General features: G+C 63.2%; 3 protein-coding genes across 12 annotated transcripts in view; 2 read left to right on the top strand and 1 right to left on the bottom strand.

The window, feature by feature from the left end:
• Positions 1-745: 745 nt before the first annotated feature.
• Positions 746-5059, top strand: NDUFS8 (NADH:ubiquinone oxidoreductase core subunit S8). Of its 3 annotated transcripts, none has more exons than XM_025878436.2 (7): positions 746-836; positions 2160-2217; positions 2322-2372; positions 2929-3018; positions 3116-3288; positions 4655-4783; positions 4868-5059. In XM_025878436.2, exons 2-7 carry the CDS (start codon positions 2160-2162, stop codon positions 4997-4999), a joined length of 633 nt encoding a protein of 210 aa, XP_025734221.1. In that variant the 5' UTR covers positions 746-836; the 3' UTR covers positions 5000-5059. The 3 variants fall into 3 exon arrangements, with proteins under 3 accessions (XP_025734221.1, XP_025734220.2, XP_025734222.1); XM_025878435.2 differs by lacking the exon at positions 746-836 and adding an exon at positions 1068-1110; XM_025878437.2 differs by lacking the exon at positions 746-836 and adding an exon at positions 1141-1322.
• A 2372-nt stretch (positions 5060-7431) lies between these two features.
• On the top strand, positions 7432-18369 carry TCIRG1 (T cell immune regulator 1, ATPase H+ transporting V0 subunit a3). Of its 3 annotated transcripts, none has more exons than XM_025878192.2 (21): positions 7432-7527; positions 8666-8730; positions 9934-10054; positions 10413-10491; positions 11256-11476; positions 11560-11645; positions 11868-11994; positions 12083-12165; positions 12255-12348; positions 12435-12647; positions 13291-13435; positions 15263-15402; positions 15483-15640; positions 15724-15814; positions 16431-16549; positions 16656-16869; positions 17156-17278; positions 17401-17505; positions 17588-17705; positions 17961-18138; positions 18224-18369. In XM_025878192.2, exons 3-21 carry the CDS (start codon positions 9938-9940, stop codon positions 18297-18299), a joined length of 2487 nt encoding a protein of 828 aa, XP_025733977.1. In that variant the 5' UTR covers positions 7432-7527; positions 8666-8730; positions 9934-9937; the 3' UTR covers positions 18300-18369. The 3 variants fall into 3 exon arrangements, with proteins under 3 accessions (XP_025733977.1, XP_025733979.1, XP_025733978.1); XM_025878193.2 differs by lacking the exon at positions 7432-7527 and adding an exon at positions 7529-7630; XM_025878194.2 differs by lacking the exon at positions 8666-8730 and having other exon boundaries at positions 7447-7527.
• A 2406-nt stretch (positions 18370-20775) lies between these two features.
• Positions 20776-22071, bottom strand: part of CHKA (choline kinase alpha) — a 58610-nt gene continuing 57314 nt past the window's right edge. For all 6 annotated transcript variants that reach the window (XM_073883383.1, XM_025878679.2, XM_073883382.1 and 3 more), the window contains one exon: positions 20776-21000. In XM_073883383.1, coding sequence (XP_073739484.1) covers positions 20941-21000 — 60 coding nt within the window. In that variant the 3' untranslated portion in view covers positions 20776-20940. The remainder of the gene's footprint in view (positions 21001-22071) is intronic.

The following is a 22071-nucleotide window of genomic DNA, read 5'->3' as shown; positions in this document are numbered from 1 at the left end:
GTCGTCCTTCTCAAGAGGACCTCTGCACACACGCGGGGCATGCCTGCCCTTGGCCTGCCCTGTTTCCTCCTCGAAGTCTGCGTGGACATCACATCATCCAAGAAGCCTTGCAAGCCCACCTCCCACTCCCCCGCCCACCACCAACACACAGGCGGCCCCAAGGGCCTTCTGCGTGCCCGCATCCTCCGGGGTCCCTCTGCCACACAATCGATCCACTGGGAGGAAACAGTTTGGGGGCTGCTGAGGGACAGGGATCACGAGTCACACACATCCACGTGAGACTCCGGCGGCCGCACTTTGCGGCTCTAACGCTTGGGCAAAGTTCCTAAACTAGTCCGTGCCTCAGTTTCCCCATCAGGAAAGCGAGAATAATCCTCCAGACGGGGCTTCCGGGTAAGGGTTTAGCACCGAGCAGGCACGGCTCCCGCGGAATCACCGCCGGCCACAATTCTCTACACCGTTATCAGAAGTAGCCCGCAGCTACCCAGCTTCTCTCCTCCGGCCCAGGGCGCCAGGTCTGACCCGGAGCTGCTTCCTAAGCCACGCCCCGAACGTCCCGCCTCCAGTGGCGCGGGAGTCCTCGTTTATTGGCCTCTCCAATCCAACATGGCGGCGCCCGGCGCAACGCCAAGAGTCGGCTCTCCCCTAGCCAATCAAAGGAAAGATGCTCTGGATCCCGCCTCCTTCAGCTGCGCCACTGGCCAATCAAGCCACACCAGAAAAGATGAGCGAGGAAAAGGTGAAACCAGCCGGCCCAATGGCAGCGTCTCCGAGTGTAGGCTCCGCCTCTCGGCGGACAGGCCGCTCAGCAAGGGAAGGAGCGAGAGCGCTTCAAGGTAGGTGTTGGGGCTCAGCTGTTTAAAAGCCGGGCCTGGGCGGGGCGGCGTCGGGGGCGAGTGTGGTGGCTCTCCTCGGCCCCGCCGGCTCTGCGGCCGGGCTTCATCTCGGCCTGCTCAGGGCTGGCGGTCCAGGTGTCCTTCAGCGTGCAGCGGGCGGACCCGGGAGCCGGCACCGCCAAGGCGCATGCCCCGCCCGCGCCCGTGGGGTCGGAGGTCATGGGGCAGGCCCGGGAAGGTGTCAGGCTGCAGGGCGCTGGCGCTGGAGTCAGCGGTCAGAGGAGGGGGGCCCGCGGGAAGTCATCTGTCATGGGAGGGTCACTTGAGCTTCGGCTAGATGCCAGGCTCTGGGCATGTACAACCGCCTTCGCTCTCATGAACCCCATATAACAGATGAGAAAACGTGCAAGATGACCTCACCCGCCCAAGGTCACTTGGCAGGCGGGGAGACCGTTCCAGAAGGAATTTGATGGTGGGGAAAAGAAGGTGATCCCGAGGGTTATTAAGCCTTTAAACGGTTTCCCGGCGCGGGGGAGGGGGGGGCGGAATGTGGGTGTAAAGGGAGGAGTCTGGCCTGAGTTCACGTACTGGTCCCACACCCCCCAGTGTGTGTGACTTTGGGCAAGTCACTTAACACGGCTGAGCTTCAGCTTCTCATCTGTGCTTCTCGTGGGGTCCTCGTAAGGACCAGATGACAGTGTGTGTGACCCCCTAACCACGGTGCCTGACACCGTGAGCTTTCAATCCTGGTGACTGCTGGCAGTGTTCTTTGGGTCAGATCCGGGGAGGATGAACAGGGGAGGGGGGAGAGAGAGAAGGGATGGATTTTAAACATTTCTTAAAAGGTGAGATAAGATGGGACACGGGGCGGGGGAGGGCCTGGGTGGCTCAGTTGTTAAGCATCTGCCTTCGGCTCAGGTCATGATCCCAGAGTCCTGGGATCGAGCCCCGCATCGGGCTCCCTGCTCCACAGGGAGTCTGCTTCTCCCTCTGCCTGCCTCTCCCCCGCTTGTGTTCCCTCTCTCACTGTGTCTGTCTGTCAAATAAATAAGTAAAATCTCTTAAAAATTAAAAAAAAAGAAAGGACACGGGGTCCACAGGTACTTCCTAACTCTTAGCCCCAGCTGAGCTGGGTCAGGTTTGCAGGGCTGGGAGGTGCCGCTCTTGGGAGCAGGGAGGCCTTCTGTGCCTCGGTTGGGAATGGGGGTAAATCGGAGACCAGGTGACACAGCGGCACTGAGGTCCGGGCTCCTGCTGTGCCAGAGTTCCTATGGGGACAGGCCTGGGACCCACCCGTGCCTCCCTCCCTTTTCATGCCTGCAGATGCGCTGCTTGACTACCCCAGCACTGCTTCGGGCCCTGGCCCAGGCTGCACGTGCAGGTAGGACCAAGGGGGCCTTTCCCGGGGTGCGGGGCGGCGGGGGGAGGGAGCCCAGTCTCCCGACCCAAGGCTGCAGCTGCACAGTGTAATCCCTCCCCTTCCAGGGCATCCCACTGGCCGGAGCCTCCACAGCAGCACAGTGGCAGCGACCTACAGTGAGTCCTGGGGCACCTTGACCCTCAGGCTTTCCTGATCATGAACCTGCCAGAGGCAGAGGTGGAGGCCTAGGTTCTAGTCCTGCCTTTGCCAGAGGCTCCCCCTCGCTGAGCCTCTGTTTCTACTCTGTGCGATGATCAAGATTGAATATGATTCATGGGGGCAGGGTCTGTCAGTGAGGGGGTGGGGAGCCTTCCCTGTGGCCACACATTGAGCTCAGAGCTCCCTTGCGTGGGACAGGGAGGGAGCTGCCAGGTGTGAGGCTCGGGTGTCCATCCTGTGCCAGGACCTCACCGCCCAAGCCCCTTCCCACCCCCCGCAATTCCTGGGCTCGGACGGCTGCCCACACACCAGGAGAAGTGGGCAAGGACTGCCCGGAGCCAGAGACAGGCCCTGCAGGGCGCTTGCTGAGGCCGGAAGGTTTGATGAACGAACAAGCCCTTGAGGCCCAGCTGGAAGGAAGACGAGGCCCTATCTCCCTGAGTTGGATTCCTCGGGGACATGGGCACATGAGAGACCCTGCCATGGCCCCTTCTAAGCCCACCTTCCCTGCAGAGTTCGTGAACATGCGGGAACCCTCGATGGACATGAAGGCGGTGACCGACAGGGCGGCTCAGACCCTGCTGTGGACTGAGCTCATCCGAGGTGGGCCCTGGGGGAAGGGGGCTTGGCAGGACGGGGGGGTGGGCGCGGATTGTTAGGGAGGAGGGGCCCCCACCCACCGTGCACCTGCTGCCCACAGGCCTGGGCATGACCCTGAGCTACCTGTTCCGGGAACCTGCCACCATCAACTACCCATTCGAGAAGGGCCCACTGAGCCCTCGCTTTCGGGGAGAGCATGCGCTGCGCCGGTATCCATCGGGAGAGGAGCGCTGCATCGCCTGTAAGCTCTGTGAGGCTGTCTGCCCTGCCCAGGTGAGCCCCCGACCCCCGCTGACCGCCACGCTGGCTCCTGCCACTCACGGGGGAGGCTGCAGCCCTGAGCAGGCCACATGACACCTTTGGGTCCTGCCATCGGGGATCTGGTCAGCAGCTTGACACCTGGGCTTGGGAGCCACACGGTGGTACCTGAAAGTCTCCACTCTCGCCCTGAACGCAGCAGCAGCAGTTTTAGGATCTCTGTGTGTGTGCCTTTCACCAGCCCCAAGGACACACATGATGCATCTGAGGCCCTCACTGCCCCCAGTTGCTGCTCCTTTGAGCACCCAGCATTAGTTCTGTTGGAGGGCCCTACACGGAGTCCCCCCCGGAGTCAGGACCCATTAGTGTAGGAACAGATCCAGTTGGGGCGCCTGGGTGGCTTAGTCGTTAAGTGGCCGACTCTTGGTTTCGGCTCAGGTCATGATCTCAGGGTCGTGAGATCGAGTCCCACATTGGGCTCTGAGCTGAGTGTGCTTGGATTCGCTCTCTCCCTCTGCCCCTCCCCTCTGCCCCCTGCACGCGCTCCGTCTCTCTCTCTCTCAAATAAATCTTTAAAAAGAAAGGAAAGATCCGGTTGAGGCTCTCGGGCAGACCGATGGGCTGTGGCCTTGATGAGTCTGATCCTGGAGTGCAGGAAGAGCCCCAAACTGCCACAGCGGTGACGGCCTGCAGGCCATGAGCACCTGGCATGGACCAGGCACTGTTCCAGCTCATGACTGACTTTTACAGCAACTCTAAAAGACGCAGGGGTTGTTTCCCCCATTTTTATAGAGGAAACTGAGGCACAAAGAAACAAGGCTACCACCTAAGGTCCCACTGAATAGTGGGCATTACACTCCTGGGGACACGAGGGCCTTTGGCAAACCCCCTTTTAAACATCCTTCCGGCCGTGGGAGGCCCCAGGCCTTCTCACTGCTGGCACAGGCCGTACCCAGAAACTGAGGGTTAAGGGCCTACCTCGAGTCTGGGCTTTGCCCCTCACTTGCTGTGTGGCTTTGGGAAGCTCTTCAACTTTTCTGAGTCTCATCCATGAAAGGGGGATAACGATGTAAATGGGTAGGTTGTTCAGTATACGACGACCAGCAGTCGAGCAAGTCCTGGGGACACCCCCTTCCCCGCCCCGGGGCCACAGGTGCTGCAGTGAACACAGCAGGCTACGGCCCTCCCCTCGTGAGACCTGGTCTCTCCGGCAGGAGATGCCGGCGGTTAACAAAAATAGCAGCTAGGGCAGTGTGACAGGGGTCTCTTGGGAGAGGCAGTGGGAAGGGCACATCAGGCTGAGAGCGGGTGGCAGGTCTGCTCTGGGGCCCTGGGGTGAGCCCCCGGGAGCAGTCAGGGGCGCCCGGTACCCCTCTCCCAGGCCATCACCATTGAGGCCGAGCCGCGGGCCGATGGCAGCCGCCGGACCACCCGCTACGACATTGACATGACCAAGTGCATCTACTGCGGCTTCTGCCAGGAGGCCTGCCCCGTGGACGCCATCGTCGAGGTGAGCGGGCCTGGGGTGGGGAGGGGCCGGGGGCAGAGGCTCTTCGGGGGGGCCTAACGGGGTCGCACCTGCACCCGCCCACAGGGCCCCAACTTCGAGTTCTCCACCGAGACGCACGAGGAGCTCCTGTACAACAAGGAGAAGCTGCTCAGCAACGGAGACAAGTGGGAGGCCGAGATCGCCGCCAACATCCAGGCCGACTACCTGTACCGCTGACGCCCCCCCGTCCGGCTGGCCCGCGGCCCCTGCCGCCCAATAAAAAAGCTCTGCCCTCCCGCACTGCCTCTGTCGTGACTCAGCTGTCCAGGCCGGGGCGGTGCAGCCTGGCTGCAGCCCGGGGGTCCCTCCCCTCGCAGGCCCTTCAGGGTTGCTAGCGGAGGTGACCTGGCCTTCCCGTGGGACTCTGGGGGCCATGGCTGGGCCGCCAGCCCCCTCTGCTGCACACACTTCTTCCTGGGCATACTCCCCAAGGCTCACTCTCGGGTCTGCTGTCCCCACGATCGTGAATGTCCAAAGGGGAGGGCCACGCACAGCTACGGCCCTACAGCTGTCGAGTCTCCTGAGGCTTCGGGAAGAAGTCCAGCGAGTGGTGGAACCTCAGAAAGGCCAGGGTGTCCTTGTTGGGGGCAGGGAGAGGCCTGCTCCAGGGCAACAGTCACAAGGAGGTGACACAGGCCCTGCTGCCCCTGAGCTGGCCTTGCCTCATCTCCAGCCACATCCCCTTTCTGCCCCAAGTTCCCCAGAGCCGACTGTGGCACTTGGCTGCTGCGCTCAGAACTTCTGCTTTGCGATCCCGGCAGCGGTGTGGTTCTCTGCGGGCCCATGTGCTAGCCCAGTGCGGGTGGAGCGGCAGAAAGCCGCCCCCAGGACTCGGTGCCAGGCACCGTGAAAGGGCTTCAGCCTGTCCCCAGCCGTGAGCACACCAGCTCAGAGAAGGGAAGCGACTTGCTCGGGATCACACAGCCTGTGTCCCAGGAAAGCACTAGTTCAGGTCAGGGATCTGGGCCCCTCCTTGCTTCTCCATCGTTTCCAAAAGCACTCTTGACAAAACACTAACCTCCTGTGATGCTTTGTCTAAAGAAAAGAGAGGAGGGTGTTCCCTGGACCAGTCGGCATGGGAAATGCCCCAAGTGCCCTCTTTCCTCGGATAGGCACTACGTGTGAGCACATTCAAGGCCCTGAGAAGGCCTGTAGCAAAGAACCCTAGCCTTCCTCCAGCTCATTCCCTTTGTTCATGACTGCTGACACCTGGGCCGTCGTCCTGGTGCTGAAGTGGTCCAGGCCCTGCCTGGGCCCCCACAGCCTAAGGAACAAGGCGCAGAGGTGAGAAATGAGTGCAGGACCCGAAGGGAAGAGCAGAACCTAGGAAGTGTCCGTGTGCCCAGCCCCCTGCTGCCCTAGTGGCTGTGGGAGGCAGGAGCCCTGCAGTAATGAGACGGGCTTGCAAATCCTAAATCACCTCTCACCGCACTTTTCCCAGATAGAACCAGCATTAGCTAATTGTCATGGAGCTTATATTTGTACACAGATAGAACACATTTGTTAAAAATGGGTCAGACTATCCAGCTCCTGACTTGGTTCTTTCCCTTTCTGACTTGTCAGAAACTTTGTGTGGATTCAGGTGGGGCCTTCTAACGCCATTTTGTGACAGCGGGGTTCCGGTTTCCCCTGCGCCAGGAAGTATTGACCTGAGGCCCCTGCTGGTGCTCAGTTGGGTTGTGTTGAGGGTCCCCCCCCCCGGAAACGGACCTATGATGCCCCAGAACTGGGTCTCCCCATTTTTCTGAGGATGTTGACCTTGGCTGTAACTGTTTCCACCCCCAGCTCTGGGGCTCTGTTTGCCCACAGCTCCCCTACCCCTCAGAGGACCCTGCCATGTGAGGTTCAAGGACCACCAGAGCTGGGAGGCCCCCCGTCCCTCCCGTCCCCAGTGGGTATGGTCCTGGCCTGTCCAAAGTGCAGGCAGCTGGACATTCGTGAGCCCCCGTTCAGGGGTGCTGGGACACGACCAAGCGGGGAGCTCATTAGCAAAGTCACTGGGACACCCCCAGCCGCAAGACGAGCAGCAACTACCACTGGGTGCCCTGCCCTGAGTGGAACAACACAGCCACGGCCCAGCCCTCACTGTCCCGGTGCCATTGAGGAAAAATGCCCAGAGAGGGGCAGCATCCACCCAAGGGCACAGAGCCCTGGGCCTGGAGCCTAGGCCCCTATCCTGGGTGGTCAGAGGCAGGAGGGTGTTAAGGACCGGGTGCAAATGCGGCCTCAGGAAAGGGGTTCCAGAGGTGGGGAAGCGGGCTGGGGACACGCGGCTCTTGGACCCCAAGCCTCAGTGTTTTGGGGTCCCATCAGCCAGCCCTCTAGGCGGCGCGGGGGGGGTTCCCATCCTCGAGCCCCGGAGGCCTCCCCGCACCCGCCTCCCGGCCACGTAGGCGGGCGCAGTCGGCGCTACTCCGAGTCTCCGCTCGGGTCTCCCGGCCTCCCCGCGCCCCCAGGGGTCCCCCAGCCTCCTGTGAGGAGGCGAGGGCGGGCGGGGTAGCTGCCCAAGTCCTGCCTCCCCGCCGGCCGCTCGCGGGACTCGGGTGCCCCTCCCCACCAGGCCCGGACGGGACGGGGCGGGGCTTCCGTGGTCCCGCCCCTTGCGGCCCCGCCCGCCGGGTAAAGTGAGTTGCGTGGGCGCCGCGGCCCGGAGTGCAGAGCCGGGAGCGCAGAGCTGAGCGGCGGCGCGTGCGGCCGACCCTGGGGTGAGTGTGCCCCAGCCGGGGTCTGCAGAGCCCCCCAGCTCCGTCTGCCACCCTCGCTTCGCCCTGCCCCGGGAAGGGGTTCCTGGAACCCCCGCCCAGCTGGGTCAGTGCATGCGACTCGGTCTGCCGGCCTGCCAGTTGTCGGGCCTTGGTGGGGGCCCGCAGTGGCGACGAGGAGGAGGTGGGGGAAGGGAAGAGGAAGGGGAGGATGAGGAGTTAACAGCCGCTAACTCCTGGGCCCAACTCTGCCCGTCCTGGTAGTGCTCTGGTGGCGCTCAGGGCTCTCTCTGTGGCATCTTCCTCGGAGGGAGGGACCCATTCTACAGATGAGGAAATTGAGGCCCACCCAACTAGGAGGAGGCAGAGCTAGAGGCAAGTGGTGTCACTCTAACTCTAGAGCCTACCGGTCTGCAGTAAGGGAAGCAGCAGGCCCTCTCCTCCAGCTCAGCTCTCATCATCATGGATCAGGGGCTCAGAGGAGAGATCTGGTGGGTTCCTGAAGGAGGTGGGGGGGGGATAGAGTGAGGAGGGGGCTGCAGTCTTGGACTCTGAAGGCCACAGGACTGAGGAAACTTCATTTGCTCCATTAAAAGGAGTGGGGTGGCCCCTGGCTTGGGTAGGGGCCAGGGAGGAGGGGACGGGTAAGGGGTGAGCCAGTGGAGTCCTCAGATGTGGGGGAGGGGTCTGACCAGGTCCCTACACACCCCACCCACCCCACCCAAGGGTATTCCCGCCCAGGGGACTTGCCCAGGCCAAGGCCCTGTGAGTGAGGGGTACCGGGCTGGATTTGCCACAGCCTGGGGCTGCTGCACCCCCTGGGTCCCCAGACCTGGTTCCCTACAACACCCTCATCTGTGCAGCCCAGCCTTTCAGGGTGCAGAGAACAGGGCAGAGAACAGCCCTCCCCTGAGCCCATACTGTGCACTGGGACTTCCAGACCTGCCTCCGGCCTAACTTGGCCACCAGCTGACCACCGGATCCCAGACCTCACCTCTCCAGGTGCACTGACCCGTCCGTTGAAACTCTGTAAAACAAGGCTACAGGGTCCTCTTTCCCCAAGATTGCTGTTAGGTTTCAATGAGGTAGCATGGTGAAGGGTTACCTGGAGGCTCTGCTCTTTTGTCACCTCCTCGCTCAGGTCCTGCCTCTCCTGGGGGTGGCCAAGTCCCACTTACCCAAAGAGGAAGTGGAGGCCCAGAGAAGGTGAGAGACTCCCCCAGGGACACACAGCCAGTCACAGCTTGAGCCACACTCTGGAGCCTGGTCCCTGGCCCTCTGGGGATGGAACCTACCTCCTCCTGCCCACCCTTCCCTGTCCGGGGCCCAGTACTGCTGCGGTCTCCGGCTCCCCCTCTGCCTTCTCTCCTCTTCCAGGCTGGGGCCGGGGGTGCATTCCCTATTTAGACTGAAGGAAACCAGGCCCAGGGGAGGAAGTGACCAGCTGGGCAGGCCCCCGCCGGCCCAGACAGCAGGCGGGGCACTTTGGCGCCAAATGGTCACCCTCAGTTGGGGACCTCACCCGTGCGCGTCCCCTTCCCTGACACTTTGAGAGCTAAGGACACTGAGTCCCACAGAGGGGAAGTGGCTGGCCCCGGGCCCCAAGAGCAGTGGCTGTGGAGTCCTGGCTCATGGCTGGGGCATCTGCGGGGTATTCCCCCGCGGCGTCTGGGCAGGGCCCCGCCGGGCCGTCCTGCCCATGTCAGCTTCCACAGTTTCGCTTTCGTGGGTTTCGACACCTGGAAGGCTGTTTCCGCCCCTATTTGGACATCGGTCGCCAAGCAGTCCAGGCCTCGGTGGAAGGTTCCCCCGCCCTCAGGCCTCTCTGCCCTCAATGAGGCTCCCACGCCCTCAGCACACACAGACACCTCAGGGAGGGAGGGGGGCTCCAGCTGCCGGGGGAGGGCAGGGACAGCCCCATCCTCAGCCCCGGCTGTCTGCTGTCATGGATGGACACTCCTTGGTGCAGAAGGACAAGGGTTCGTGGCCAGCCGAGGGCTGTGGCAGTCAGGAGGCCGGCTGCTGGAGGCGACCCTTGGCCTGGGGCCCCAAGGATGGGTAGGATCTAGGGTGAGGGCAGGTCACAGAGGAGAGACAGTGGCCACCAGGGCTCGCGGTGGGTGCCTGGGACCGGCCAGAGCCAGCCGGGAGAGAGCTTGGTGGGGGGTGCTGTGGGTCAGGCCGTGAGGTCGGCCAGGGCGGGCTCCACTCACAGCTGCACCACTTACTTCATGTGTGACCTCAGCACCCCTTCGAGGCTTCCCGGGCCTCAGTTTCCCCATCTGTCAGACGGGGTTGGTAGCAGGACCTTCCATGGATCGTGTGAGCTGAGGTGGACAGAATTCCTAGTGGAGGGGGAGCTGTGTCTGGCCTGCCCTGATGAGCCTCCCGCCCCGGCCCGGCCCGCAGGACCATGGGCTCCATGTTCCGGGGTGAGGAGGTGGTGCTGGTCCAGTTCTTCCTGCCCACATCTGCTGCCTATTCCTGTGTGAGCCAGCTTGGCGAGCTGGGTCTCGCGGAGTTCAGAGACGTGAGTGGGGCCGGCCAGGCGCGGGAGGGGGCTCGTCCTGACGCACCCTAGATGGTATACCACCTCCTCCCCAGAATGGCCCTTGCTCGAATGCTGGCAGCCCCTGCCCTGGGTACGCGGCTCTCTGAAAGGCCAGCCTTGCGGCCGAGGCCACCTTGCCTCCGGGGCCCTGTCGCACCCTCCCCGGAGCACGCAAAGCCTGGTCTGTCTCCAGCTGGGCGTCTGGAGGATCAGGGCGTGTTCGGCACCTTTCTGGGGGGAGGCAGCTGTGGCCCACAGAGAGCCAAGCCTGGGCCCCTGGGTGGGACCTCCCTGGCCCCCTCCCCAGAAATCTGACCCCTCTGTGCGGCAACCACAGCTCAATGCCTCGGTGAGCGCCTTCCAGAGACGCTTCGTGGGGGATGTTCGGCGCTGCGAAGAGCTGGAGAAAACCTTCAGTGAGTTGGCCTCAGGCCCCATCCCAGGCAGGCTTCCTGGAGGAGGTGCCAGTCGAGCTTGGCCTGAAAGGAAGAGTCCTGGCCCCCCAGGTAGAAGACAGAAAGGAGGTCCAGGCCAGGCCCTGCAGAGCCAGGACAGGGCAGCTGGGGTCCGTGGGGTGCTCTTGAGAATGGGGCTCACTTGGTAGAGGCCTCAAAAATTGCATGAGGACCTAGGAATTCATCCAGTGGACGCTGGGAAGCACTGTGGTTTCTAAGCAGGGGAGAGGCATGGACAGAGCTTTCTCTGCTACAGATGGACTGGGGTGGGCAGAGGCCGGTATCCCGGGTCAGGTGCCCCAAGGAGCCGCTTCTTCAACCCAGGCAAGCCCCGCCCAGGAGGAGCCTATGAGAGGGGAGAATAGAGCACATTCGTTTAACGGTTGGTTAGCTTGATGGACAGCTTTTAAGTCATCAGGCAGGTGGTATGTGGACCTCCATGCACGTTCTTGTCCCAGGCCCCCAGTGCTCGGGCCAGCGTGCCTGGAACACCACTGTGGGACCCAGGCCCTGGGCGGGGCAGTGGCCAAGGGAGAGCAGGGAGGGAGAGCTCACAAGGAGGAGAGCGGACATTTGGGGATAGAGGTTTGGCCTGGGTTTTTTTGGGGGGTGGTCTTGGACTCAGCGGCCAGGTGGGGAGTTTGGGGCAGTTTGGGACCCCCTAGACATGAGCTGGTGTGGGCCCCCCGAATGGCCCCCCCCGACACCCATCGCTCTGCACCCAGTGTTCCTGCAGGAGGAGGTGCGGCGGGCTGGGCTGGTGCTGCCCCCACCCGAGGGGAGACTGCTGGCACCCCCGCCCCGTGACCTGCTGCGCATCCAGGAGGAGACGGATCGCCTGGCCCGGGAGCTCCGGGACGTGCGGGGCAACCAGCAGTCCCTGCGGGCCCAGCTCCACCAGCTGCAGCTGCACTCCGCCGTGCTGGGCCAGGGCCACCACCTCCCGGTCAGCACCAGCCCCGGGCAGGGGGCAGGGGGGTGCCAGGCCCCCATGTGGGCGCGGGGCTCACAGTGCCTCTTGGCCCGCAGTTGTCAGCCGCCCCCATGGATGGGCTCTTGGAAAGAAGCCCCCTGCTCCAGCCCCCAGGGGGGCCCCACCAGGACCTGAGAGTCAAGTAAGTAAGGGGCGCTTCAAGCCCTTTCCTGTCCGACTCCTCGTCCAGTGCTCTCCTCCTCCACCCTCAGACTGCCCCCAGCCTCCTCCTTCAGGCCCAGAATCTCCCTTGCTCGTGGGGGTTTCTCCTCTTCTGGCCCAGCCTCGGGCTCCGGCCTCCTCCCGGGGAGCAGGGCAGGTGTGCCTGCTTGACCTTCCTGAGCATGGTGGCCCGGCCCGGCAGCTTTGTGGCAGGGGCTGTGAAGCCCACCAAGGCCGCTGCCCTGGAACGCCTGCTCTGGAGGGCCTGCCGGGGCTTCCTCATCGCCAGCTTCAGGGAGACGGAGCAGCAGCTGGAGGACCCGGTGACGGTGAGGGCTGGGGAGGCCCGGGCGGGGGTGGCGGGGGGGAGGGGCGGGGGGCAGCGGGACTCCCCGTAAAGCGGGCCCCCTCCTGCAGGGTGAGCCTGCCACGTGGATGACCTTCCTCATCTCCTACTGGGGCGAGCAGATTGGGCAGAAGATCCGCAAGATCACAGACTGGTGATGACCCTGGTGCCCCGTCCCCGGCCCTGCACGACCAGAGCCCCCTGCCCGCCCCCCAACTCACGCCGCCCCCTCCCCCCCGCCAGCTTCCATTGCCACGTGTTCCCGTTCGTGGAGCAGGAGGAGGGCCGCCTCGGAACCCTGCAGCAGCTGCAGCAACAGAGCCTCGAGCTGCAGGAGGTGGGCGCCCGCTCGCGGCCCTGGCTGGACGCCCCACAGGCCCCTGGCCGCAGCCCGCCCTCCCTCACCCCCTGCTCTGGCCTCAGGTCCTGGGGGAGACGGAGCGCTTCCTGAGCCAGGTGCTGGGCCGGGTGCAGCAGCTGCTGCCGCCGTGGCAGGTGCAGATCCGCAAGATGAAGGCGGTGTACCTGGTGCTCAACCAGTGCAGCGTGAGTGCCACGCACAAGTGCCTCATTGCCGAGGGCTGGTGCGCCTCCAGCGACCTGCCCACCCTGCAGCAGGTGCTGCAGGACAGCTCGGTGAGTGCGGTGGGGGCGGGCTGGAGGGGGGGTCTCCCGCGCTCCCCTTCTCCCAGGCGGGTGCCAGCTCCCACCTCCCAACACGCTTCCTGTTCCCGGGCTCCCCCTCCCTCAGGGAGTCTGTCCTGAGGACCCTGGCCCAAGCCCTCCCCCTCCTGCTGTCCGAAGCCGGAGGAGGGGCCAGAGCACCCGGGAGGCTGGCTCAACGGGCACCGGCCCCCCCCCAAGATCTTGGGCCACTGGAGGGAGCCTCAGGCCACTCATCTGTGAAATGGGTGTGATGACCCTCCAGGGGTCGCTGTAGCGTGCATACCGGCAGGCTGCTGGTGCCTAGTAGGTGCTCACACGTAGCAAGGGGGCTCCCTCTCCTGGGCCACCTGGATAAGCAGCATACTCCTGTTTGCCAAGCGAATTCTGGTCCAGCTGATCTTGGGCTCTCCCTAAACCGCCCTGAATTGGGGCAGGTGGGGCTGGTGGTCCTATTTCACAGAGAGGGGAGAGGGGAGGGGCTGTCCCAGATCTCCCGGGTGCCTGCCCGGTGAGCCCCACATCTCCAGCTGGGTCTGGCTGGGGGGTGTCAAAGGGTCCCTGAAGGCCTCCCACCATCAGTCTCATCTGTCTGTCTGCCCCTCGGGTGCCCCAGAGTGAGGCGGGTGTGAGCGCCGTGGTTCACCGCATCCCCTGCCGGGAAATGCCCCCCACACTCATCCGTACCAACCGTTTCACGGCCGGCTTCCAAGGCATCGTGGACGCCTACGGCGTGGGCCGCTACCAGGAGGTCAACCCCGGTGAGAGCCGTGGAGCCCCCAGCCCGGGAGGGCTGTCCTGCCCACTTAAGAAGCACACTCCCATCATGCTGGGGGGCAGGGGGAGGCATCGTGCAAGCTTTATGTTTTACCCCCAGCAACGCCCCCGCGTGCCCCCCCCCCCCCCCCCCCCAGTCAAGCTTACAAGGGATCCAGCACAAGGTTGTGCGAAGAACAGGCTTTGCAGTAGGAAGGGCTCAGGTTTGAGGTCTGACTCGCTTATCCTGGCCCATTTCTTAGTTTCTCTGAGCCTCCGTTTCCACGTCTATAAAATGGGAATAAGAGTTCGGCCCTCAGAGCAGGCTGGGAAGGTTTGACAGATTGCAGATCAGCAGTCCACGAGGCCACAGTCAGCCTGCTGAGCTGCTTCGTCCGGCCCCACTGTGTGTTTAAGAAGTTCGACTTGGGTGCTGTCAGGTTCTCCCGGAAGCGGGCCCTGAGCGGGGGGAGTCTGGCGCAAGTGGTCTATGAAGAGAGGTGCTGCTGGGAGAAACTAGTAGGGAAGCAGCTGAGGGGTGGGGAGTTGGGAGGCAGGCAGGGGGCCGTGGCATCTGCCTGTCACCTGCCCAGTTCCACTCCCTCCAGACGGGGCTCTCCTTGCAGCAGGCTGGCTGCGGTGTGGTCAGTGGCCCAGGGCGCCCCCCATGTCACTGGGTGGGGACCGCAGTGGGTCTCATCCCAGAGAATGGGTGTGGGGGGTGAGCCATGGCGGGGCCCATTTTCGGAGTCATAGGCCAGGGAAGGGGCTGGCATCCGCCGGCGGGCTAGAGGCAGGGCGCTCGGCCCCCCAGCGCGGTACGGGCTGGACATGAGGATGGACCGTGAGGCCGAGCGAACGATGACCAGGGTCACGTGCAGGCCTTTGGGGCCTGCCGTGCCTGCAGGGTCTGCGTCGCAGAGCTTGGCCTGGCGCCCCCATCCCGTTTCACATGCTCGTGGTTCCTCTGTGCTGGCAGAGGCTGGTCCAGTTAGAACAAGCCTGATCACCAGATAGCCACGGTTTGTGAGGTTGATGATCAGCTACCAGGCCTCGGGGCGTTCACTTCAGGGAGATAGCAGGCGGCTCGGGCTGCTGTAACAAAGCGCCACAGATGGGGGCCCTTAATAGGTGTTTCTTGTCTCCTGCTCCGGAGGCCGGAAGTCCGAGATCCCGGCGTCAGGTGCTTCCTTCAGGGGACACGACTCCAGGGGGCCCTCTGTTCTGGGCTCGGAGACAGCCAGCTTCCTGCTGACATGGCGGTGGCCTCCCAGTGAATGGGTCTGGGGACCTTTACATGTGTGAAGATCCCGCCTCCACATTTGGGTCACCTTCTGAGGGGCTAGGACCCCAGCTCCTCTTTTCGGGAGGGACACGACTCAGCTCGGAACAGGGACGCGCACTCAAGTCCTGTAACTGCCATTAGGGATTTGGCCCATTTTACTGAAGGGAAAGTGAGACCTCAGAGGCGACATGACCAGCTCGGCTTTCTGGAACTTGGCACGTGCCAGTCAGGACGGCCACGGGCTCTCTGTCCTTTCTGAGCTTCTGCTTACGGCTCTTGCAATAACCCCGGCGGGAACTGGTTTACACTGAGTGCTGCAGCCCGCCAATCCTGCCCCTGGATAGACTCGCACACAGAGCCCTAAGGAGTTAAGAAGTCGGAGTGTTGCTGCCTCCGGTGTACAGATGGGGAAACCGAGGTTCAGAGAGGCTGAGTCCCTAGCCCATGGTCACACAGCCAGGACACGCAGTCTGGCGTCCCTGCCTCGCCACGTTTCCCCAGGTCCCAGCTGTGCACATCCCCGACTGCCTGGCCCCTCTGCCCGCAGCGCCCTACACCATCATCACCTTCCCCTTCCTCTTCGCCGTGATGTTCGGCGACGTGGGCCACGGGCTGCTCATGTTCCTCTTCGCCCTGGCCATGGTGCTCGCGGAGAACCGGCCAGCCGTGAAGGCGGCGCAGAACGAGGTGAGCGGGGGGCGCGGGCATGGGGGGGGCGGGGAGGGCCAGGGCCACCCCACCCCCTCACGGCGCCCCTCCCCCCCCAGATCTGGCAGACCTTCTTCAGTGGCCGCTACCTGCTGCTGCTCATGGGGCTGTTCTCCGTCTACACCGGCTTCATCTACAACGAGTGCTTCAGCCGCGCCACCACCATCTTCCCCTCGGGCTGGAGCGTGGCGGCCATGGCCACCCAGTCCGGCTGGAGGTGAGGCCCGGCCGCGGCCCCCGCAGCCCCCACGGTCCCCGCGGCCCCCGGCAGCCCCTGACCGCCCGCCCTTGTTGCCACAGCGACGAGTTCCTGGCCGAGCACCCGCTGCTCACCCTGGACCCCGCAGTCAGCGGTGTCTTCCTGGGACCCTACCCCTTCGGCATTGACCCCGTGAGTCCCGGCCACTTGCTGTGGGGGGCGCGCGCAGGTGGGAGGGCCGGGCCGGGGCTCCTGCGCTGACCCTGACCCAACCTTGACCCTGATGCTAACCCTCGCCCTCGCCCTCCTGCTGCATTTGTGAGCCCCTCCCGAGGGCCTGGCCTGGTGCCGGGTGCGGGAGGTGCGGGACTTTACAAGGACGAGGGGCCCACCTTGCAGCAGCCCCTTCAAAGCAGAGAGGAGTGTGTGGCAGCGAGGGCAGCGCTGGCTTGCTCGGAGCCCGCCGGACTGGGCACCGTCATGTGCTGTCCGCACGCCAGCACGTGCTACCGTCCTGGTGACAGTGCTGCGAGGTCCACGTTAGCGCTGCTCCCATTGCACCAATGACGCAGGGGCACGGGAGGTCACATGGGCAGGGGCACCTGGTGGGGGGGAGCTGGGGTTTGTGCCCCTGGTTGCCTGGCCTGTGTGGGCACTCCACCTTTCCCTTCTGCTGCCCTGCTGTGGGCCAGCAGGTGGCAGCTGGTGCCGCGGCCCCCCCCCCCCCCGCCCCGGGGGCAGAGGGGCTGCCAAGAGGGACGTGGGCAGGGAGGCCCCTGCATGACACCCATCCCTCCTGCCACCCCAGGTCTGGAGCCTGGCCGTTAACCACCTGAGCTTCCTCAACTCCTTCAAGATGAAGATGTCCATCATCCTTGGGGTCACCCACATGACCTTTGGGGTGGTTCTGGGAGTCTTCAACCACGTGTGAGGGCCTGGGCTCCCGGGGAGGGTGGGGGCACCAGGCCGGGCACCGGGCCAGGTGGGACCAGGGTCGCCCAGTGGCTGACCTGGTGACACCCCCCCCCGCCAGGCACTTTGGCCAGTGGCACCGGCTGCTCCTGGAGACGCTGCCCGAGCTGATCTTCCTGCTGGGGCTCTTTGGCTACCTCGTCTTCCTGGTCATCTACAAGTGGTTGTGCTGCTCAGCCACCAGCGCTGCCTCAGCCCCCAGCCTCCTCATCCACTTCATCAACATGTTCCTCTTCTCCCACAGCCCCACCAACCAGTCCCTCTTCCCCGGGCAGGTAGGCCGGGGCGGGGGTCCTCGTGGGCACCTCATCTGAGCGGTAGGATCCTCATCTGAGAAGCGGGGATGCAGGCCTGAGGCTGTGAGCTGGGGAGGTCGAGGGATGGTGGGAAGCCCCCCTTGGGAGTGGTGCCCTGGGTGCCGGCCGCTCCTCCCCCAGGATCCCGGCTTCACGAGGGGCCCTGGGGGCGGCGGAGCGGGCTGCAGGCTCTTGGGGCCCCGAGCTGGGCGCGTGGCTCGCAGAGGGCACCCTGACTCGAGCCGCCGCTCCCCCGCCCCCGCAGGAGGTGGTGCAGTCTGCACTGGTGGTCCTGGCCCTGGCCACCGTGCCCGTCCTGCTGCTCGGCACACCCCTGTTCCTGCGCTGGCAGCACCGCCGCTCACTGAGGCCCACTGGCCGCCAGCCGGTAGAGGATCGGGGTGGGGAGGGGGGCATGTGGGGTGATGGGAGGTTCGGCCCCACCCTCGCCGCCTCTCGGCCTCCTGAGGGGCGGGGGGCCTGCTGACGCTGCCTGCCCCCCACCCCCAGGAAGAGGACAAGTCTGGGATTCTGGACTCCTCCGATGCCTCCGTGGCTGGCTGGGGCTCTGATGAGGAGAAAGTGGGGTGCCCGGGGGACAGAGAGGAGGCCGAGGTGGGTGTGGTCTTCCCCGGGTGTGTGTGTGGGGGGGGTGGCTGCCAGCCCGGCTTGGCCCTCACCGCCACCCACCTCCCAGTTTGTGCTGTCCGAGGTGCTCATGCACCAGGCCATCCACACCATCGAGTTCTGCCTGGGCTGCATCTCCAACACAGCCTCCTACCTGCGTCTCTGGGCCCTGAGCTTGGCCCACGCCCGTGAGTGTGCTGGCCCCCGATGGGCGGGCTGGCCATGGGTCAGGTCCTGGCTGCCTCGGACGCTCGAGCTGCTGGCTGGGTGGCCTGGGTGGGTCACTGCTCTGGGCCTCAGCATCCCCTCTGTAAAGTGAGGATGTTGGAGGAGGCCCCTCAACGGCCCCACGGGGGCGGGGGGGAGGTTTTCAGGCTGCCACGGGGGTCAGGTGGGGACCCCCTGGGCCCTGGCCTCCACTGCTGCCCCCCCCCGATCCCCAGAGCTGTCGGAGGTCCTGTGGGCCATGGTGATGCGCGTGGGCCTGCGCATGGGCCATGAGTTGGGCGTTGCGGCCGTGGTGCTGGTCCCCATCTTTGCCGCCTTCGCCGGGTTGACCGTGGCCATCCTGCTGGTGATGGAGGGGCTCTCGGCCTTCCTGCACGCACTGCGGCTGCACTGGTGAGCTGGCCCACCTGGCTGGCCCCGGGCTACACGAGGGTCAGGGGAGCCTGCCCCTCACCAGCTCTCCCCTTGTCACCCCCAGGGTAGAGTTCCAGAACAAGTTCTACTTAGGCAGTGGCTACAAGCTGAGCCCCTTCACCTTCGCGGAGGAGGACTAGCGCCCACCTGTGGCCACGCCCAGGCCCCTGCCCTTACCTACGGAGACAAGAAATAAAGATGGACTAGGAACTCTGTTTTGGTCCTGTCTGCAGTGCCAGGGCCTGAGCCCCGGGCCCGGACTGGTCTCACCCCATGAGACTCGGGTCATGGACTCTGTGCCCGGCTCACATTCCTTACGCTCTCCTGCGCAGCTGAGCTTGTTGTGGGGTGCAGTGGGGTGGGAGGCCCTGGTCTAGGAGCTGGGGCCTTGGGAAGTTGGGGAGAGGCCATATGAGCACATCTGCAGTAATCCCAGAGCCTTGGGCTGAAGGGGGGGGGGGGCAGAACGAGGACCAGGGAGGGATCTTTCCAGCACATTCTAGTTTTGAGCTCCCCATCCCTGGAGATGTGCAAACTGGCTGTAAGGGAATGTTCGGGATACTCTGGGCATGAAGGGTGATGCCCGGCACGATGGTCCAGTATTTCCATGCCCTGGTGCTGGCCCCACGCCAGCCCGGGACGCCAGAGCCTGACCAAGAAGCGGGGACGGACACACACACACACACACACACACACCAGAGCCTGACCAAGAAGCGGGGACGGACACACACACACACACACACACACACACACACACACACACACACACACACACACACACACACACACACACACACACACACACACACACACACCAGAGCCTGACCAAGAAGCGGGGACGGACGGACACACACACACACACACACACACACACACACACACACACACACACACACACACACACACACACACACACACCCTACCCCCACCCCCCACCCCCCACGCCGAGGCCATCCTTCCACTGGTGGGGTGGAGAGGAGCACTGTGCATGTCTTTTCTGGCCTGGATCCCAACACCGGCTGGGGGGTGGTGCCAGTGCTTCTCAGAGGCCTCCCTTTTCTTGGGCTGAGGAGCTGCAAAGTGGCTCTTCCGGCAGGAGGCCCCAGGAACAAAGGCGGCTTTGAGGCCAGAGATGCCCTGGGCATGGCAAGCCGGGTGGCCTGGCTCTATCACTGGGGCTGTCATCTGGCCAGCTGCCGGGGGGGGGGGGGGGGGGGGGGCGGGGGCCGGGGGGGGGGGCGCATCGCTCTGGGGGAGACCTTACAAAGGAGCGCAGTATCATCTATTGCTCAGTTTTATTGCTTGGATCCCAGAACACATTCACCTGGCTAAACTTTTAAATGTCTGGAAGAGTGAATAGTGGAAAATCTCTCTCCTACCTTGACCGTTAAGTTTCCTGCAGCACATCCCATTGCTCCTAGTTTCTTCTATATCCTTCCAGAGGTCTCTGCGGGGGTGGGGGTGGGGTTGGAGAGCTGGGAGGACCCGCCAGGAGCCCTCCATAGGCAAAACCAGGTAACAGGAGCCCTGCCTGAGTTTTAGGACACACCAAGGATGACAGTGAGGGTTTTATGTTTTTATTGTTTGTATAGTACAATCTCCCGTAGCAGAAATGTATGCACAAAAAGCAATTCAAATAAGAGTTCAGAGTAAAAAAAAAAAAAAAAAAAAACTTTATCCCAAAAGACATTTACTATATATAAGGGTTTCACAGCTCTAGTGTATCCATGCCCCCACATTCCACATACAGGCTGCTCTTTCCCACCAGAACCACTCCGTCAGGGACACCGGGGGCAGGGAGGGCAGGGGGAGCCGGCCCAGAGCCCAGGCCAGGCCAGGCCACCCTCTCCCCACTGGGTGCACCAGGGCCCCGGCGGCGGGCGCGGCAGCAGGATGATGCCCAGGGCCACCAGCCCTGTCACAGAATCCACAACCCGGGGCTGAGCAGAGGTGGAGGAGAACAGGCCGTGGAGGGCAGGGCAAAGCCTGCTTTCTGGGGGGGAGGGCAGGCAGGAGGCGAGTGTGTCCGCAGGTGCCTGCCCACCAAGGCTGGGGTTAGTAGGGCACATTCAGTGGAGGAGGAGGGCAGGGCAGAGGCCACAGACAGACGGGGGAGATGCATCTGCGGGACAAAATATGTACAACAGGTCCGGAGGAGCTACATTCATCAAAGGGAGACAACAGCCCACCCCCCCGCACGGGCGTCTGCTGCCTCGAGCATCCGCCGTGTGGACCAGAAGGGTGAGGGAGCAGCTTCCGGGCACTCGCGGTCGGTCAGGCCGCAGAGCAACGTCACAGTCTGTCCCTCCTCACTCGCCGCCCTCAGGAGCCGGCGGCATCTACACACACTGTCACCACCGAAGGCCTGGTCACAGTGTTCCCCAGCACATGAATTCAAGTCCTTGAAAAATCAACATTAACCGAAAAAAAGTACCCGCAGAAACACTGTTTACTCGTGCTGTCTGCCGTATCTGACTGCAAACTTCAGGGCCCACATAGAAAATGCCTTCTCTAGACTCAAAGGATTCTGAGATTGCACTATTGCGCTATTGTACTATGTTTCTGCTTCCCGATCTCATTGCAGAGTCCTAGTGAAATCGTAAACAAGATAGGATATAAATGTTACTCAATTTTAATACAGTCTTTCGTATCATACACATCTGTGTTCGGCAGCGAGCCATCCAAGCCTTGCCGCGGGGACAGCCGTCGGAGCGCGGAGGGCCCTGCTGGCCCGGCCGCCACCACACAGTCGAGGGATGAAGTGGATGGCGCCTCACACACTCACACCCCGAGCTTCCTCTTCTGGTCGAAATAGGCATCGAACCTTGCTTGGGCATAGTCCTAGGAGACACAAGAAAGCAGCCTCACCAAGGACTCCCGCCCAAGGCCGCCCATGTCCCACCCAGGCCCGCGTGCCGGCCACCACCGAGGGCACAGAACAGAGTGGTTCTGGCTGCCGCAGGCCGTCCAGGAGCCCAGACACCTTGCTCAGGCACCTTGGCCAACCCCGCGCAGCAACCCGGGTGGGCTTTCCATCTACGTATCTGGCGCTGCCCTGGTTCACCCTCTTGTTTACCCTGAAGGCTGCAGGCCACGGACTCCCAACGCAGGCTCCTCTCTCAAAGCAGAAGATTCCTGGGGCTGAGTCAGCAAGTGGGAGAGCAAAGGTGCGAGAAAAAAGGTACCCCAATTTTCTGGGATCACCCACAGCAGGATGACTGCACGGGGCATGAGAGGGACGGCAGAAACCCTGGTCCTGAGTCCTGTCCGCCAGCACAACCTCTGAAGCACCCATTCCGAATGGAAAAGTCGCTGCTGCAAACTCACTGTCGGGGTGTGACTTGTGTACCACAAAAATGAACCCCTTCACACACACAGTTGGTTTTCACAAATGCGCCCATCGAGTCCAGCACCGGCACCACAGTCCTGCTGGAGAACATTCTGACACGCTCAAGCTTCCATGGGCCCCGCCCTGACACCTGGCCACAGGCAGCCTCTGAACCGATTTCCATCACCAAGGATTGCCATAGAAAGCTCTTCCATAAATGGAGTCACCCAGTGTGTCCCCTTCCATGTCTGCCTTGTTTCACTCAGCATACGTTCCTGGGATTCCTCCACGCTGTAGTGTGCGTCTGGGGTTCGTTCCTGTTTCCTGTGGAGTAAGTACTTGTCTATTATACGGATCTAACCCACTACAAATATCCATTCACTTGACTGGCAGGCAGGCGGCTTCCAGTTCGGGGCTATTAAACATAAGCTGCGATGAGCGTCTGAGTGCCGGTCGTGGTGTGGAAATAGGCGTTCATTTCTTCGGATCAATACCAAAGTAGGAGGTTGCCGGGCCTTCCGCTACATGTGCTATCAGATCGTTTTCCAGGCTGGTTAGACCTTCTACCTTTCCCCTCAGCAACG

The sequence above is a fragment of the Callorhinus ursinus genome, unplaced genomic scaffold, assembly GCF_003265705.2.
Source record: "Callorhinus ursinus isolate GAN/ISIS: 27379988/994484 unplaced genomic scaffold, GSC_fseal_2.0 scaffold51, whole genome shotgun sequence".
Classification (NCBI taxonomy): Eukaryota; Metazoa; Chordata; class Mammalia; order Carnivora; family Otariidae; genus Callorhinus; species Callorhinus ursinus.
The sequence above is the reverse complement of the archived record's forward strand: the minus strand, read 5'-3'. Positions and strand labels throughout refer to the sequence as shown.

Coding starts and splice junctions, on each gene's coding strand:
- NDUFS8 (XM_025878436.2), top strand. CDS start 2,160: ATGCGCTGCTTGACTACCCCAGCACTGCTTCGGGCCCTGGCCCAGGCT. Junction 3,289..4,654: donor AGGCTGTCTGCCCTGCCCAG/GTGAGCCCCCGA, acceptor CCCCTCTCCCAG/GCCATCACCATTGAGGCCGA. Junction 4,784..4,867: donor CCGTGGACGCCATCGTCGAG/GTGAGCGGGCCT, acceptor ACCCGCCCACAG/GGCCCCAACTTCGAGTTCTC.
- TCIRG1 (XM_025878192.2), top strand. CDS start 9,938: ATGGGCTCCATGTTCCGGGGTGAGGAGGTGGTGCTGGTCCAGTTCTTC. Junction 10,492..11,255: donor AGAGCTGGAGAAAACCTTCA/GTGAGTTGGCCT, acceptor CTCTGCACCCAG/TGTTCCTGCAGGAGGAGGTG. Junction 13,436..15,262: donor CTACCAGGAGGTCAACCCCG/GTGAGAGCCGTG, acceptor CTCTGCCCGCAG/CGCCCTACACCATCATCACC.